This window comes from Perca flavescens, chromosome 3 (genome assembly GCF_004354835.1).
Source record: "Perca flavescens isolate YP-PL-M2 chromosome 3, PFLA_1.0, whole genome shotgun sequence".
NCBI lineage: Eukaryota > Metazoa > Chordata > Actinopteri > Perciformes > Percidae > Perca > Perca flavescens.
In genome coordinates, this window is record NC_041333.1 from 2,702,564 (window position 1) to 2,718,762 (window position 16,199).

A 16,199-nucleotide genomic window follows, 5' to 3' on the forward strand; every position below is an offset into this window, starting at 1 on the left:
AAGATTATTTTTTTTACTTTACAAGGTTGACTATAGCCCACCAAGGAAAAGTAAGAGGAATGGAAGCAACACCATTATGTTATACAGTATGTTGTACAGGATGAGTATCATATTGGCATCTTTGGGTGATGACCGGCTCTGTCACACACTTTGAGTCCAGCTGATGGCGCTGACGCTTGGTTCAATGCGGAGAAGAAGAAGAATACTAACGTCACTTCCGTAAACACAAGGCACCTTGCTATGTAGAAATTTTGTGCTGGCTGTTTTTTGTTAATGTCGTTTTTTTTCTATCATTTATGCATCCTGAATGTATACGGTGAGTGTTGATTATAGTGATATTTACTCTATAATAAATTAGATTAGAAGGGGGTAAATAATTTAACGGAACAGAGTTGGATTTGTCACCGTCTTCTGTGTGACGTTAGCTCGTGAGGTGACGTTAGCTAACCGATTGCTTAGCTAGTTTCGGTTTTAGCTGAAGTGCGCTAACATAACGTTTATCTACTTAACGTTACTTACCTGTTCACGTAAACTGTAACGATGTATTCACGGCACTTAACACTAATAATGAAATAACTCGCACGTCAGGTATACGTGCAGTTTAGTGTCCCAAATTCCTCATACAATGTCCTTAATTAATCATGAACCTGCTAAACCACCTGTGCTACCTTAACCCTAACCTGTCTCAAATAAGACCCTCATTTTTGGGACACTCCGTTTTTGGTAAATAATTTGGGACACTAAACTGCACATAAGCCCGCACGGCAGATCTAGCTAGTATTTTTGTAGTTGTCCAATGTAATAAGTGTGTTTAATCTGTTTTGCAGATGTCTCATACTGGATCCTCCTGTACGACCTCTCGTGCCTCAGTAAAGCCTTGTGTGGGTGGAAGAACCGAAGACTGTCGAGACGCTAAATTAGTGAGCAAAGACTCCAGCAGAGACAGAAGTGTGAGGGAGCGTGTGTTAAAGCAGGTAGGACTCACCAGCACCACATTCATTGGTCCAGCATTTCCTCCTCCAAAAGCAGCCGCCGTTAAGTCTGACATTGAAGACACCCTGAGCGAGTTTTACAGAGAGCTTGAGAAGATCGATACGCCTGATTCTGCTAACGGTAACCCAGGGAAACAAAATGCAAGTTTTGTTCAACCGCAAATACCACCCAAAACATCTGCCAGCAAACCGACTCGGGACGGACGCGATGAGAACATTGTTTACACGAGCAAATCTGCAGGAACAGACGGCCCCCTGAGGAGCAGTGGGCAGAAACAGCCATCCTGGTCACACTGGTATCAAAATGAGCCGTACTACCCCAGAAGACCGAGGCCAGCTGCTCCTGCTCCAAACCAATGGTGTTTTCCTCAAACTCTGAACAGACCACCAAATCCAAGGTTTCACAGACCCCCATTCCATCGCCCGCCACCCCCATCTGCATTCCCAAATCCACAAAACCTGCCATCACACGTGAATCCTAACTGGAGCAGTTTGGGCACAACAAACCAGTATCAAGAGGACTCCCACTTTCCAACATTTTCCAGCTACCCACCTCCGAATGTATGCAGTAACCCGTCTCAGGGCGTTCATAGAGACTCTCCACACCACTTTGACAGGGACGAACGGAGCTATGATGCACTCTCAGATGATGTAAATGTTGGATGGTCCAGAGTTAGAAAAGAACAATCGTGTCAGGTTGGTGAAGATTATGACAGGTGCCAGAGATATGATTCAGAAAATGAGCCGTGGAAGCATGGCTGCCGACCCCCTGAAACCACTAATGCGTACCACTCTTCCCTGGTGCTGATCTTGATGAGGGGATTACCAGGATCTGGGAAATCAACACTGGCCAGGTACGTCTCATAAATGAGTCCAAAACTCAGTTTCAAGGTCAAGTCAAGGTCTAGGTGAGATGACATATGATATTTTTCTATATCGTTTGTGTCGCAATGTCCAAAAACCAGCGGCCGAACTGAGTTACAGCAGTATTTACGTCATTTGGACGACACTTTACGTTCTGATCCTTGCACATAATGGTCATTTTGCACTAAAGTTCTTAATAATAAAATCAGAAAAGACTCATATAGACTATTTATTGAATATCCAGAAAACATGCTTTATCGTGATATATATCATTATCGTGATATGAAATTACCTATATTCAAGGTTTTGGTCATATAGCCCAGCATTCATTTTCATTGTACATTTGTGTGCTATCTTTCTCACAGGGAGCGGCTCTCCACTGGACCCGGGGGGGTAATACTGAGCACAGATGACTACTTTGCTCACAGAGATGGGTACTGCTATGATCCAGGCCTTCTTGGAGCAGCACACGAATGGAACCAGAACAGAGGTATTGTCTTCTTAAATGCTCACGTGGCTTAGATGGTCAACACTGAGTTTTCATCGTCAATGCTATAAGTTTTCATCACGAAGGCATTTCTGTCAAACTATGATCAGGACCGTCTTTGCTGTGTTCTCTTCACAGTCAGTGTAATTTTTTTTTTTAGACATGAAGTTTATATAGCAGTAGTGTATCTCTCTGTGTGCTTATGTGTTGTTGATGCGTCTTAATGTGTGTCTATGCACTTTCACCTGTGTCTACTGTGTATGCTACTTGTGTTGTGTTTTTCTCATGCCATCAACCTGCCAGTTGTCCTGATCTGGAATAGTGGTTGTGTCATTTTACTTTTCTTTGCCTATGTCGGTCTTGTTTTATGTGTATTTGTTGTATTGTTGTAGCATATCTATTGTTTTTAGGCATCAACCTGCCAGGAACTGCAGATGAAAATTAGCCTGTGTGGCTAAATCTGGAACATTTACATGTTGGACTCTGTACTCATGTTGATTAATGTGCATTGTCCCTTTTTAAATAAAGAAATACAAAATAAATAAAAAAAGAGTAGTTACACTGGTCTTTGGTTTAAGCCAGAATAAAAGTCTAGTTTAGTGTCTCTGCGTGCTGGGAAAATGTCATCCCCACCCACACAATCTAGCATTAGGTGCCCTATGAGCTAATAAAGTGGATGCATTATGAAAGCAACAAGTTCTCTTAGATGGATAACAGTTTTAGAAAATGTGGTTTGATGAGATTTTTATTTTCTCGCCAGAAATGATTTCAATTGTTCTTTTGTTTTGTTGTATTAATTCTCTTTCAGCTGAAGGAGCTATGCATGATGGCCGATCTCCCATTATTATTGATAATACAAACACCCAAGCATGGGAAATGAAGCCATATGTCAAAATGGTGGGTATAGGATTTTGAATGTAATTTGAGTGTTTGGTTACGGTGTACCACATCACCCTCATTAATCTTAATCAAATTGCCAATGTTTTTAACAGGCCTTGGAGAGAGGATACAAAGTGGACTTTTGTGAACCTGACACCAGCTGGAAGTTTGATCCTTATGAGCTGGAGAAGTATGACTTTTTTTTAATTATTATATTAAATATACATGCCAGTGCTGAGCATACTAACTTACTGTATTTAAAATTACACACCTTTTAAAGTTGACAGATCTGGTAGATTTTAAGACTGCACAGTTAAGCAAAAAATAAAAAGCTGCCTGGAAACTTACAACTGTTGGCAGATAGAGAGGGGGGAGGGGGTGGGTTATAACTTGAGAGGGGTTTTAAATTTGAAACAACAGTATGCTTGGATAAAGCTTAAAAGTATGTGTATTTGGATGTGTGGGGTGCTTTTGTAGAATAGTCTGAATTGATCAAACGTTGCAATAAAACAAAATGGAAGGCAGAGTGCTTAGCTCCTGTCAATTGGCATATTTACGACCCCCGTGAACTGAATTAAAAGAAAACGAAGTAAGATTATGAAGGGGGGGGCGTACAAAGGCAAATTTAGAGGGACGCAAGATAAAGCGGCAGGTAAAGATTAACACCGTGCAGAACACGCTAAGGACGACATGCGGGAAGAAGGTCAACATGGCCACGACTCAACAACAGGAACGGGGTGCACGGGACTCAAAGCTATAAGTAAGCAGATCAGCGACAAGATCTAAAAATACTTAAAGAAGAAATTAAACATGACATGAGAGAAGAATTCCACGAATACAAGCGAGACGTTAACCAGCAGCTAGAGACATACGTGCAGGCTACGCAGGAGCAAAACAAGAAAATCAGCGAGATCAAGAGGCCAACACCACTCTCCAACAAATGATGAAGAACCAACGGAAGCTGGAGGACAAATTGAATGACCTAGAGTCGAGAGCGAGGCGAAACCATCTGCGGATCCACGGTGTACCGGAGAACGCGGAAGATGGGTCGGTGATAGCGTTTGCTGAAAAACTGTTACGAACCGAACTCGAGCTGAGTGATGAGGTGGACTTGCAGATACAGCGCACCCACATAGCCCTGGTGCCGAAACCGGGGCCCAACTCGCCCCCGAGATCTATTATAATTCATTTCCAGCAATACAGTACTAAGGAGATGATTATTCAGAAAGGATGGCGACAGAAAAATCAGAATAGGAGAGAAACCGTTGTTTTTTGACCACGACTAGTTTACAGCCACCGTTCTCCAACAGCGCAAGGCATACATCAAAAAGACACTGATAGATAAAGGCATCCGATTCCAGACGCCCTTTTAACAGGATGCGTATCCACTAGGAGCGCGGTGTACAGGTGTACAGCAGTGCCTGGGAGGCAGCGCAGGACCTCCTACAGCGAGGATACAGTGTGGAGGTGCCAGAGAAACCACTTGGTAGGAAACATCTGATGGAGAACGGTCTTCACCCTGGCAAAGCGTGGGATCACACCATAGACCGTATAATATTAACGGACAGAACATGTGTGACGTCACCCGTTGGTTTGTGGAGATCTGCTATGAGTCGGCGAGTTTGCCGTTACGGGCGCAGCAATCCTGGTTGCAGATGTGACGATTTTAGACGAGAGGGAGGAGTGAGGGAGGAGCCCTTACACTCTACGTTACACTCTTTCACTGGCAATCCCATCATAGCCACGCCCTAAAACACCCCCTGCTTTATCGCCAATTTTTAAATCAAGGAGACCATAATTAAGAAAATGTACATTCTTTGTTGCAGAAGACTTAAAACTAGCGACTGAGACCGTAAACTCATTATGAAAATGTTTACTGAGGGTCACTTTCTCATAGACTTCTACAGAAACCGAACTCCTTTTGCAACCACACGTATCTCCCCCGGCTGGAATTCAGATAGAATGCAGCTTTAAGGCACTTCCGCATTTGCAGCACTTCGCCGAACCGGATGCATTGTCCATTAATATTCTACAGTCTATGGATCACACACAGGTGTAGGCGTTGTCAGTAGTGCCAGACGAGCTAGAGTGCGCCTTCAGGAATTTCAGCGCCGACAACAGTCGTAACAGCAGTAGTGTTTGAAAAAAAATATATAATAATAATTGTCCCGTAATATACTATATTGTTTTCATGCGGGGGGCTGTGAGAGACTCTCACTTAAGTTCAGAGACAGCCTGTAGCGGACTAACTGGGAGGGGGCCCTTTTTCTGTAAAAGGTATCATTCCCCCTTCACTTAAAACTGAAGAATTTTCTTCAGTCTTTGGAAGTCTTATTTGGTGTTTGTTATACTGTAATGCTTGTTCTAACCCGTTCTTTACTTATGGTTTCAACATTTAGCCTGTGGGAACATAACTGTGTAAGATAGTTTCAGCCCAGCTGTGATGCAGTCACAAACCCAATTAAAAGGTCAAAGGTAATGACCAAATTAAAAAAGGAGAATGCACGTATCATTTTTTTGCAAGAAACACATCTTTCTCAGCAAGAGCATGACTGTTTGGTTTATACCTATTATTATTATTATTATTATTATTATTATTATTATTATTATTTATACCTATTATTATTATTATTATTATTATTATTATTATTTATACCTATTATTATTATTATTATTATTATTATTATTATTATTATTATTATATTCATTTGTGCAAAGTCACAGGAGAGTAATTGCAATTATTATCGCAAATACGCTTAAGTTTGAAGTCAATAAGGAAATAAAAAAAAATGAGGGCAGATATCTCATTGTAAAGGGAAGGATTGAAAAGGATATATTAACCTTAGTAAATGTTTATGTACCTCCTAATAGTAACAAACTATTTTTCAAATCACTAATGGATGTAATTGCACTGGAAGCAGAGGGGGCCTGTTTATGTGGAGGAGATTTAATATAATATAGTACTATTGAATCACTACCTGGATACAACTAAAGGAAAAATAAAAACAAATTATCAAAATTTATCAAAACAGCCTGGGATAAAATTGGATTTTGAGATATCTGGAGGTGTACTCACCCACTCGAAAGGAATTATACTCACTATTCGTCCCCACATTCTACTTTCTCCAGGATAGATAATTTTTTAATGCCAAAAAGTGATTACTATAGGGTGAAGGAATGTAGAATTGGGGTAACCGATGTGTCTGACCATAGTGCATTTTATTTGACAGTTCAACTAGAAGGAAGGAGGTTAAATGTAGGTTTGTTGCAGAAAAAATATAATCAGACATAAGCGAATATGTGAAGATTAATAACAATGGGGAGGTGGATCCATCTATATTATGGGACTCATTGAAGGCAGTGATTCGCGGCAAATTGATTGCCTTGACAACATCAAGTAAAAAGAGGAAGGTCATGGAATATAATAACCTTGTATTAGACCTATCAAATGTGGAGCAGCAACATAAAAACAACAGCGATCTAAAACTATAAGTGCAAATACAACAATCTAAGAAACAGATTAATGATCTGTTAGAACAAGATGTTGAGATTGTACAGACATATTAGGAATCGGGCCCTAAGGCAGCTAAATTACTTGCCCGACGCTTGCGTAAACAACAAGCGGATAGTACCATACATAAGATGCGGGACCGAGAAACAAATCCACTAAAATATGATCGAAATGGAGGCCATTTTCCTAAACTGCTACAAAAAAATATATACCAAAACCTCTAATACTAAAGTTGAAGCAATGGACCATTTTCTTAACGATCTGGATCTACCTCATATTGGCCAGAGACAGAATGATTGTATCGTAGCAGATGTTTCACTGGAAGAGATCAATAATGCAATAGCCAACTTAAAGTCAAGTCAAACTCCAGGTAGTGATGGTTTTCCAGCGGAGTGATACAAAACCTTTAAAGAAGAGCTAGCTCCCTTCCTGCTGAAAGCATTTAATTGGATTAAAGGAGAAGGTATTACAGTACTCCCAAAGGAGGGAAAAGACAGGGAATATTGCAGTAACTATAGACCTATTTTAATTCTCAACGTAGATTAAAAATTGTACACAGCAATTATTGCAAAAAGACCTGAGAATCTTCTCCTGGAATTAATTAACGAAGACTAAACTGGGTTTGTTAAAAACCGGCAAACGCATGACAATATCAGAAGAATGAATGAAGAAATTTATTATAAACATATCAAAAATAAACCAAACAAAACATCAAAAATAGAGGTTGACCGATATGGGTTTTCTCTGGCCGATGCCGATCTTTAGAAATCCGGGTCAGCCGATGGCCGATAAATGCTGCCGATTAATTTTGGCCAATATTTGGCTGATATGTGCTTGTTTTTAAACCTCTATTTGAAAGATAAAATGTAACTCAACAAAAACATTTATTGAACACTTCACCAATCTACACTTGTATAATGTAAAAACATACTGTATATTGTATAAATAATGTATGAAAAATATATTAAATAAACGAAACAGGTAAGAAGATCAAATAAACTTTTAAATGAAGAAATAAAGTTTAGTGCACTTAGCAGCATTTAGACTTACGAGAATACAAATCTCCAAGCTTCACAGAAAGTGACATGTTATTAATCTGAACACTATTTAACTCCTGTTGAATCACATCAGACTAGGGCTATCTAAAGTCAATTCTTGTTCACCTTGTTTGTTAGATCATTGTTCATTTGTTGAAGTGTTGTATCTGTGTTTTGGGGATCCTACTGTTAGGATCTTATCTGAGCAGATTTCTGTCATTCAAACAACTGAGTTGTAATTTAAAACTAGTCCAGCCAATTTAATAAAAGTAAGGGTTTTATTCGTGTTTGAGTCCATAGATGCAGTTAATGGATACAGGCACGGAGAACTGAAGGCTCTGTTAGCAATGATTAGCTCCGTTAGCGGTTAGCTCCGTTAGCGGATAGCTTCAGTTAGTGGATGAGACTGTCACGGACAATGGTAACAACCAGACTCTGATAAATGACATTTGGGGAGCTTCCACAGCGGTGTGGCCGCGGTGTTTTGTACAGTTTTATTAGTAGGCCTACAGTTAAACAAAGTGACTGTGCGAGACACACAGCGCAAGAATTCACGAGGGGAGGGGCTGGAGGCAGCTGGTCTGAGTGCGCTGTAAAAAATGTCGCCTAATCATGTTTTTAACACTAGGCTGCCCGCAGATGCGCCTGCCAATAATCGGCTTGATATACTGGGATATTGGCCAATGCCGATTATGTTAAAAAATGCCAAAAATCGGCCGATTAATCGGTCGACCTCTAGTGTATACTTCTTCCTACTCCTTTTCAGACACATCTAAGTTGGTTAATCTTACTTATTGTTTATTGAATGTTTTGCTTATTTAACTTATTATTTTTGATTAGAGGTCGACCGATTAATCGGCCAATCAGCCAAAATTAATCGGCAGCATTTAACGGCCATCGGCTGACCCTGATTTCTAAAGATCGGCATCGGCCAGAGAAAACCCATATCGGTCGACCTCTAGTATACACTTATTTAATCCTACCCCTTTTCCATAACTCAGTAAAGTATTATTATTATTTCATTTAACACATTTATATCTTATTCACAATTATCTTATTTATACATACATACATAAATTAAAAAATATTTTTGTTGCATCTCTTTTCGGTGTAGTAATTTTTAGACAGCCCTAAGCACTCGTCTTACTGCCGGCAGCAGCAACAACAGCAGAGAGCAGAAGCCAGCAGGCAAGTGTTCATAAACTTCTGGTGTACTTACAAACTTTCCAATCCATCGTTTTATGAGTACATAACCTATATGTACTACAGTAGACGTTTGGTATCATTTCGGGCATTATTAGTGAGGTCATTTACGAGATACAAAAGTGGGTCCATTAGCCCCTGCGCTAAGCTATTCAGCTGATAACGCTGCTACGCTAACTCTCCCAATGCTAGACCCAGCTGAAAAAAGCTTCTGGGGGGGTGTTTGGCTCGAGGTCATGGTGCAAAGGGACCCTAGGGTGAAATTACTCCGAACCATCACTTTAATAATTGAAAGCAATCCTTACCAGTGTATCTTGATTGGGAATAAAATGAATGCAAGGAAAGTTACTTTATGAACTTAACTTTAAGATTTGTATTTGTTTATTTATTTACTGTAAACAAAAGAACAATGTGTGAATCTGTCATTATTGCTCCAAGTACCTAACTAAACAACTAAAAATCCCTATCCTTACCAGTAGGGTTTGCTGCTAGCTAAAGGTAGGCTGACGTTACCTGCTGTCAGGTGTAGTGTAAAGTCAGGCACCAAAATGAGGCACTGAAACTTTCGGTCTCGTTACTACCGTTTAGGTTGAGTACCCAACCCTACTTACCAGAGTCAATATAATGTGCAGGAACTTCTAAATAATTTTGATAACTCACTGACGTCCAGTGATCACCGGTTAATGAGACAGCGTTTGCACTTTGCAGCAGTTCCAGTTGGGCTGCTTTCTCCGTGCAGTACAGGCTATGCATGGTCTTCTACGATGCTGACCGGTCTGCAGTTAGTTGCCACCCATTTCGCAAGAGCTGTAATAATTGTTTTGGATTTGATTTCATCAACAGGTCGGCGAGTAGCACTCTCCAAAATAGTGCTTTGCCTGAACCCTCTAGCATCAACCTGAGTCACGCTAACTGGACTGTGCTTAGCTCGTAGCTGGTAGCTCAAGCTTGACGTGCTTCTGTGATATTTTAATTCAGCTTTACACAATGTGCCCATGGCTTTCGACTTGTCTACGAGCTGTCCGGGAGTTTTGGAAAATAAAAAGCCCCATTCAGGTTTGTGTTGCTGCTGCACTTCTCCATCACGCCTGCAGCCTGCAGCAGGAGGATGTTTTAGGAGCATAGACAGTATATAATGGACCAATAGACCCCGTTGCTCTGAACGGAGACCAGTGAAGGATATTAGAAGCACTTTTCCGGTGATGGCCAGCTTTACTGCGCAGCCTCCAACTGAGAGAATGTGACGTGAGCAACGTGTCTGAAAGTTGTAAGTCTTCTGGTAGCTGTGCCGAGAGAAATCTCAATCATTCCCAATCTTACAGATACGGAGACTGTAGGTGTATGTAAGGAGATAACATAAGCACAGGCTAATTATTGATCACTAACATGCTAGTTAACATTAGTAATTAAACCTAAACATCTCATGTAAGTCGAAACTGCCTGCGAGCTTCTCCTGTACTATACGGTAATTCCTCTACTATGCGATAGTAAGTCACTTGGTTATGACACAATCGTTAGCTTATTTTTACAAAAACGTCTGCTACGGAGCCATAACGTGAGGTACAAGGTAATGGAGCCTTTTATACATTGTTGTGTTTCTTTGGAACTAAACAACGGACAAATAGTCTTTAAATGCTTCAGATGTAAAGTTATTCGCAGTCAAGTGACGTAAAAAAAAATGGCGGTCAGCGGAATGCTAACAGGAAGTGATGGCCAGTTAGCAACAAAATGGCGCCATGATGGCTCGAGTTCTGAAGCGAAGCTTACCCCCTTGGTTAGAAGGAAGTATGGCAGCTTGATGATAAGTAACGGAGCGGCAAAGGGTCAAAATAGTAGCCTGTTAGGCACAACATGAAGCCTAGTGAAGTGAAAATAAATTAATAAATGGCGACATGCGATTAAAAAAAATGTACGCGTTATGCTCGCCGACAGCCCTTATATATATATATATATATATATATATATATATATATATATATATATATATATAGTTAGTTAGTTAGTTAGTTAGTTAACAGCTTGGGCTCATAGTGTGCTTATGGACGTCTACAAATTGCAACACCGAAAAGAGATACAACAAAAATATTTATTAATTTAATGATTAAATAAGGTAATGTCTCCAAACTTACCTCAATTATAACTTGTCTCCTGCTAGTTGTACTACAGCACTTTTAAAAAATAAGTTAAATTAATAAATATTTTTGTTGTATCTCTTTTCGGTGTTGTAATTTGTAGACGTGCCTAAGCACTCGTCTTACTCGCCTGCACTAAGCTATTCAGCTGATAACGCTACTCTACTCTAACTCTCCCAACGTTCGACCCAGGTGAAAAAGGCTTCTGGGGGGGTGTTTGGCTCGAGGTCATGGTGCAAAGGACCCTAGGGTGAAATTACTCCAAAATAAAAATTAAGCCGGACCCTACGCTGTAGTCTGACGCTCTCGAAAAATGTAACTACACGTCGCAGCGACGTTTCCTGGTTCTCCTTCTCCATAAACAATATGAGATCAAGGAGAGTGTTAACTTCTCCTGCTCCAGATCTCCCACCGTGGTCAGAAAGAACAGAGGAGACACTTTGGGTCTCTCACTATGACTCTAGAGTCACTACTCGCTCCAAAGCTAATCACCGTCACTCTCTCACTTCTCCCTCGCTCTATCACACACACACACAAACACACACACACGCCGGCTCAACGCACACACCAGCGAAGTATAAACATCAGGCCACTTATGTAGGCTACGGCGAGAGCTCTGCGTGGAGTCTTCGCTGTAAAACGGCCTTAAGCGCACGGCGTGAAGCGCCTGGTGCAGGTGTGTTTACACAAATTCACAAACAGCACGGCATAGACACTGCAGAGGATTTCCCCTTGGAGTGCGAAAAAAATTATAAATGTATTTTTTCGTTTTGTTTTTGTGTCCAAATTCACTTCTGCTAGTTTGACGGTGGATAAAAGGGTCCGTGCGCCGGGCGCATGGTTCTAAAGGGTTGTACTTAGTGTCTTCATTAATCAGAGGTGGGTTTTGGGCATAACATGCAATAAACCAATCAGAGATAATCTCCCATTCCCTTTAAAAGCCAGGCGCGTTTGGACCTTGGAGCATTGCTATTATGATGGAGGATTGGCACCGTAAAATGTTTTATTTGTAATCTTTTGCGTGTGTGTGCTGCTGGGTGTCCCTGTGTGTGTAACAAGCATAGTAAAGCCTAGGAGCATTTTACTAATGCTCTGTTAAAATAACAATGAAATGCTGCGTTATTGACTTTAGACCAGGTTTTTGTTGGTCAATGGCGCCATCACTTCCCACTGCCTCAAGATAGCAATACACCCAGAATGCACCTGAACACACCTCCCTGAAAGACCAGCACGCCCATGGGCGCAAAGATGGGCACAGGTGCAGGAAATTGACAACTGCGTCTAGCAAAGACTCTTAATCTAGCAAAGTCACTTGCCTCGGGCTTTGTGCTGTCCAAAATAGGACCCTTTAAATTTTAGTGCACTTGAGTTCCAGTTGAACTTTGTGAGCCAACTAAAACTAAGGAAAGACCAGAGAGTACTTAGATGGATAGCCTTTGACACCCAGTTTAAGCCAGGAATTAATGATGGCATATTCAAGGAATGGGCAGTAAAAGGTATTAAGGCAGTGTGTACAATAATAGACATGAAAAATGTTGCATTCACAATGGGGATTTATTTAGGTACATACAATTTAAAGACTACTACAGCAAAGAATTGAAAATGGAGAACTCGCAAGAATTCGATTCAGTTATAAGATATATGATAAATGCTTATAGGCCAAATACTGTGTTAAAGTAATTTCTGTTTTATGAAAGCATTATGGAATGTAGGGGCAACTCAACTTTGTATTTGACATCAAGGTGGGAAAAAGTGGAAATCCCATCAGATGTATGGTACGATATGTGTGAAACTCAATATACTTCCACAAGTTCACAACAATTGAGGGTGTTTAACTGGAAAAATTTGGTGCATTTTCTTTATTACACCTAAGATTAGTAGGACACATCTTCATCACAGCAGCCCTGTTGGAGACAATGTGTCTACTTAGAAGCATATCACACACATTTTTCAGAGTTGTGAAAAATTGAAGTAATTTTGGGAGGATATACATTTAGTTTTGAGTAATGTACTTGACTGTAAGATTCCTTTCTCGTGCACTGTCTTGTACTTGTGTCATGTTTCACTTGTAACAGTACAGAGGGACAGGTACCTGGTGAAGATACTCCTTACTGCAGCAAGGAAAGCCATAACCAGAAACTGGTATAAGCCTGGTTGTCCTAAACGGCAAAACTGGTTTGTGGTCATTCAAGAAATAAGGGCAATGGAAATGTTGACTTTTGTGCTAAGATTTATATGCCACAAGATGGCAGAAGTGGACATTTTACTTAAAGGGGCCCTATGCAGTTTTGGCCATTTCTTTGCAGTTTTCTCGTTTTTGCTGGCAGGTTTCTCTATAGAGGTCCCCCTACAGCTTCAGAATAGATATTTGGCAGCTTCTATGTTTTTATGTCAGTCTGCCGTTTCCTCTTTCTCTGTTCCTCTGACAATGCTTTCCTAGCTTTTTGCTTCTTTTTTGCCAGCTCAGCCATGACGATAGTGTGAAAAACTCCATCGCTACCTTGTTAGACGGTTCCTGAATGGGCGTATATGTGCGCAGTGTCGTGAAGCATTTTGTTACATCGCGAGATCTGATATCACGCCATACTTCCTGACGCTGAGGCCGCCAGCTCGCCCGCCCAAAGTTGCAAGGGTGGTTTTTCAGCTCACAGGAGCTAGGAGGGAGCGATACCACCACCATTTTACCCGAAAAAAGTCATAGAACCATTCCAATGACTCCGAAGCTGTTCAGTTAAGGGAAATTAAGCTTAAAAAAACTGCATAGTTCCCCTTTAAATAAAACATAAGGACATTGGTTCACAGCTTGGTCTCATTAGTGGATACATTTCTTTTTCTTCTAATTTGTTTATACATTTTATTTATAATTTATTTGAGTCGTTTGAAATAGAGATTTCATTCATTCACAAACATGTAGAAGCTTATGTTACCCCGCTGCCCTGTTTTCCCTCCAGGAGGAACAAGCACGGTGTTCCCCAGGAGAAGATCGGCCAGATGATGGATCGATTTTCATTTCCCATATCTGTGGACATCGTCATGAGTTCACGAGAGCCGCCTCACGTGAGCCACAGACGTGGACCAGAGCAGCAGCAGCAGCAGCAGCAGCCGATGATGATGATGATGATGAGAAGGAGGAAAACCCCAGATTTCTCTTAGTTTTTCACAGGAACTTAACCAGCCAAATGATTTGCCCTGAAGAACCAAACATATTTTTTTTTAAATATTAACTACTGTTTCTATGTCATTTTTAATCAATTATTTTTGTATACTGTAAATCTATGTAAAGAAAGAATAAATATATTTTTTCTGAAGTTTTCATAATTAAACTTTCATTTTTGCTAGGAAAGGAAATTTGCATTATTTTTGGCCTTTTTTTATTCAAGACCGGTATTTCAGACATCCAGTTTGTTATCTACAATATGCCACAACATGGAAAACCAAAAGGTTTTCCTCATCTGCCTCATGATGGTTGGTTGTAAGAATATTTTTTGGTGTATTTTGATTCCAATATTCTATTCCGGTAAACCAAAGTTTGATAGTTGATATACCTCTTGGTTATGCCAACATGTTTCTTTTTTAAGGCAAGGAGTTGTTTTTTTGCCGATGAGTGCAGGACGCACCAACATGCCTTTTTCCGTACGTCTCCCACTCATGTAGTGCCACATTTAAATTTAGTGAACATTAAGAAACACTCAGGAGTGTGTTGTGATATACAGTATATGTATACTAAAAGAAATGTCCTGTCACTTTCAACTGCTTTTATATTTTAAGTAAACTTAACATATGCAAATATTTGCGGTCAAAATCCAAAGTAGCCCTCAGTATCTGGTGTGGCCAGACTGGCCAGGTCTTGCGGTTTCAATTCAATTCAATTCAATTTTATTTATAGTATCAAATCATAACAAAAGTTATCTCGAGACACTTTACAGATAGAGTAGGTCTAGACCACACTCTATAAATTCCAAAAGCCCAACAATTACAGTAATTCCCTCAAGAGCAAGCATTAGCAGTGGCTATTGCGACAGTGGCAAGAAAAAACTCCCTTTTAGGAAGAAACCTCGGCAGACCCAGACTCTTGGTAGGCGGTGTCTGACGGGCCGGTTGGGGGCGTGATGAACAGTGGTGATAACAGTCACATTAGAAGTCACATTGACTTTGAAGGTTATCGTGGAAGTTCATGTCATAGCAGGGCACATCGTGTCATACTGAGTATTGCAGTCTCCTATACCGGATCCTGACTACTCTGTGCATAGGAACATCACAGCAGGGCGTAGCGGGATGTAACGTGGCGCTGCAGAGCACGGGTGGAGGCTGCGGATGCAGCAGGACGCAGCAGGATGCAGCCGGGAAATGCAGAGAATCGCAGAGCATAGCTCTGCGAAGAAGAAACATAAGGACTCCGGGGAGTAAACTCCCCAGAGCTAGATTAGTAACAAGCATTTCTGGGACAGGATGCATACAAAAGTAACAAGTAGAGATGAGAGAGCAGCTCAGTGTGTCTTAGGGAGGAACAGCCTCCCGGCAGTCTAGAATTGTAATAGCATAACTTAAGAGAGGCAGGTTAAAGAGAGGTGCCTGGTCGGGCTAGAACTCCCCCCCAACCGGGTCGGGCTGTACTGGACCGCCTCCCTCTACTCTCGCTCGATTATTAATTATACAGTATAGAAAAAAAAAAAAAAAAAAAAAAAAAACGCCATGGCTAACTTTAGCGTGCTTGGAGGGTTTATCATTAACATTAACAAACTGGGATCGTTCAGAGAAATAGGACTTAAACCAGCTTAGTGCGATTCCTTTAATGCCAACTAAGTGTTCCAGTCTCTGTAACAGGATAGTATGGTCAATAGTGTCAAATGCAGCACTAAGATCTAGTAGAACAAGAATGGAGACAAGTCCTTTGTCTGCAGCAATTAGAAGGTCGTTAGTAATTTTCACCAGTGCCGTCTCTGTGCTATGATTCTTTCTAAATCCTTATTGAAAATCATCAAATAGACTGTTGCTATGTAGAAAATCACATAACTGATTAGCAACCACCTTCTCAAGGATCTTGGATAGAAAGGGAAGGTTTGATATAGGTCTATAGTTTGCTAAGACCTCAGG

The 16,199-nt window shown here is 40.7% G+C and overlaps 1 protein-coding gene across 1 annotated transcript; it reads left to right on the forward strand.

The window, feature by feature from the left end:
- Window positions 1-136: 136 nt before the first annotated feature.
- n4bp2l2 (NEDD4 binding protein 2-like 2) lies at window positions 137-14,367 on the forward strand. The gene is made up of 6 exons (XM_028574508.1): window positions 137-316; window positions 828-1,846; window positions 2,222-2,346; window positions 3,152-3,240; window positions 3,336-3,412; window positions 14,057-14,367. The coding sequence occupies exons 1-6, from the start codon at window positions 308-310 to the stop codon at window positions 14,256-14,258; spliced, it is 1,521 nt and encodes a 506-aa protein (XP_028430309.1). The 5' UTR covers window positions 137-307; the 3' UTR covers window positions 14,259-14,367.
- Window positions 14,368-16,199: the final 1,832 nt, after the last annotated feature.

Excerpts from the sequence above, each read along its gene's own strand:
- n4bp2l2 (XM_028574508.1), top strand. Across the intron at positions 2,347-3,151 it reads CGAATGGAACCAGAACAGAG|CTGAAGGAGCTATGCATGAT; the intron begins GTATTGTCTTCT and ends ATTCTCTTTCAG. Across the intron at positions 3,241-3,335 it reads TGAAGCCATATGTCAAAATG|GCCTTGGAGAGAGGATACAA; the intron begins GTGGGTATAGGA and ends TGTTTTTAACAG.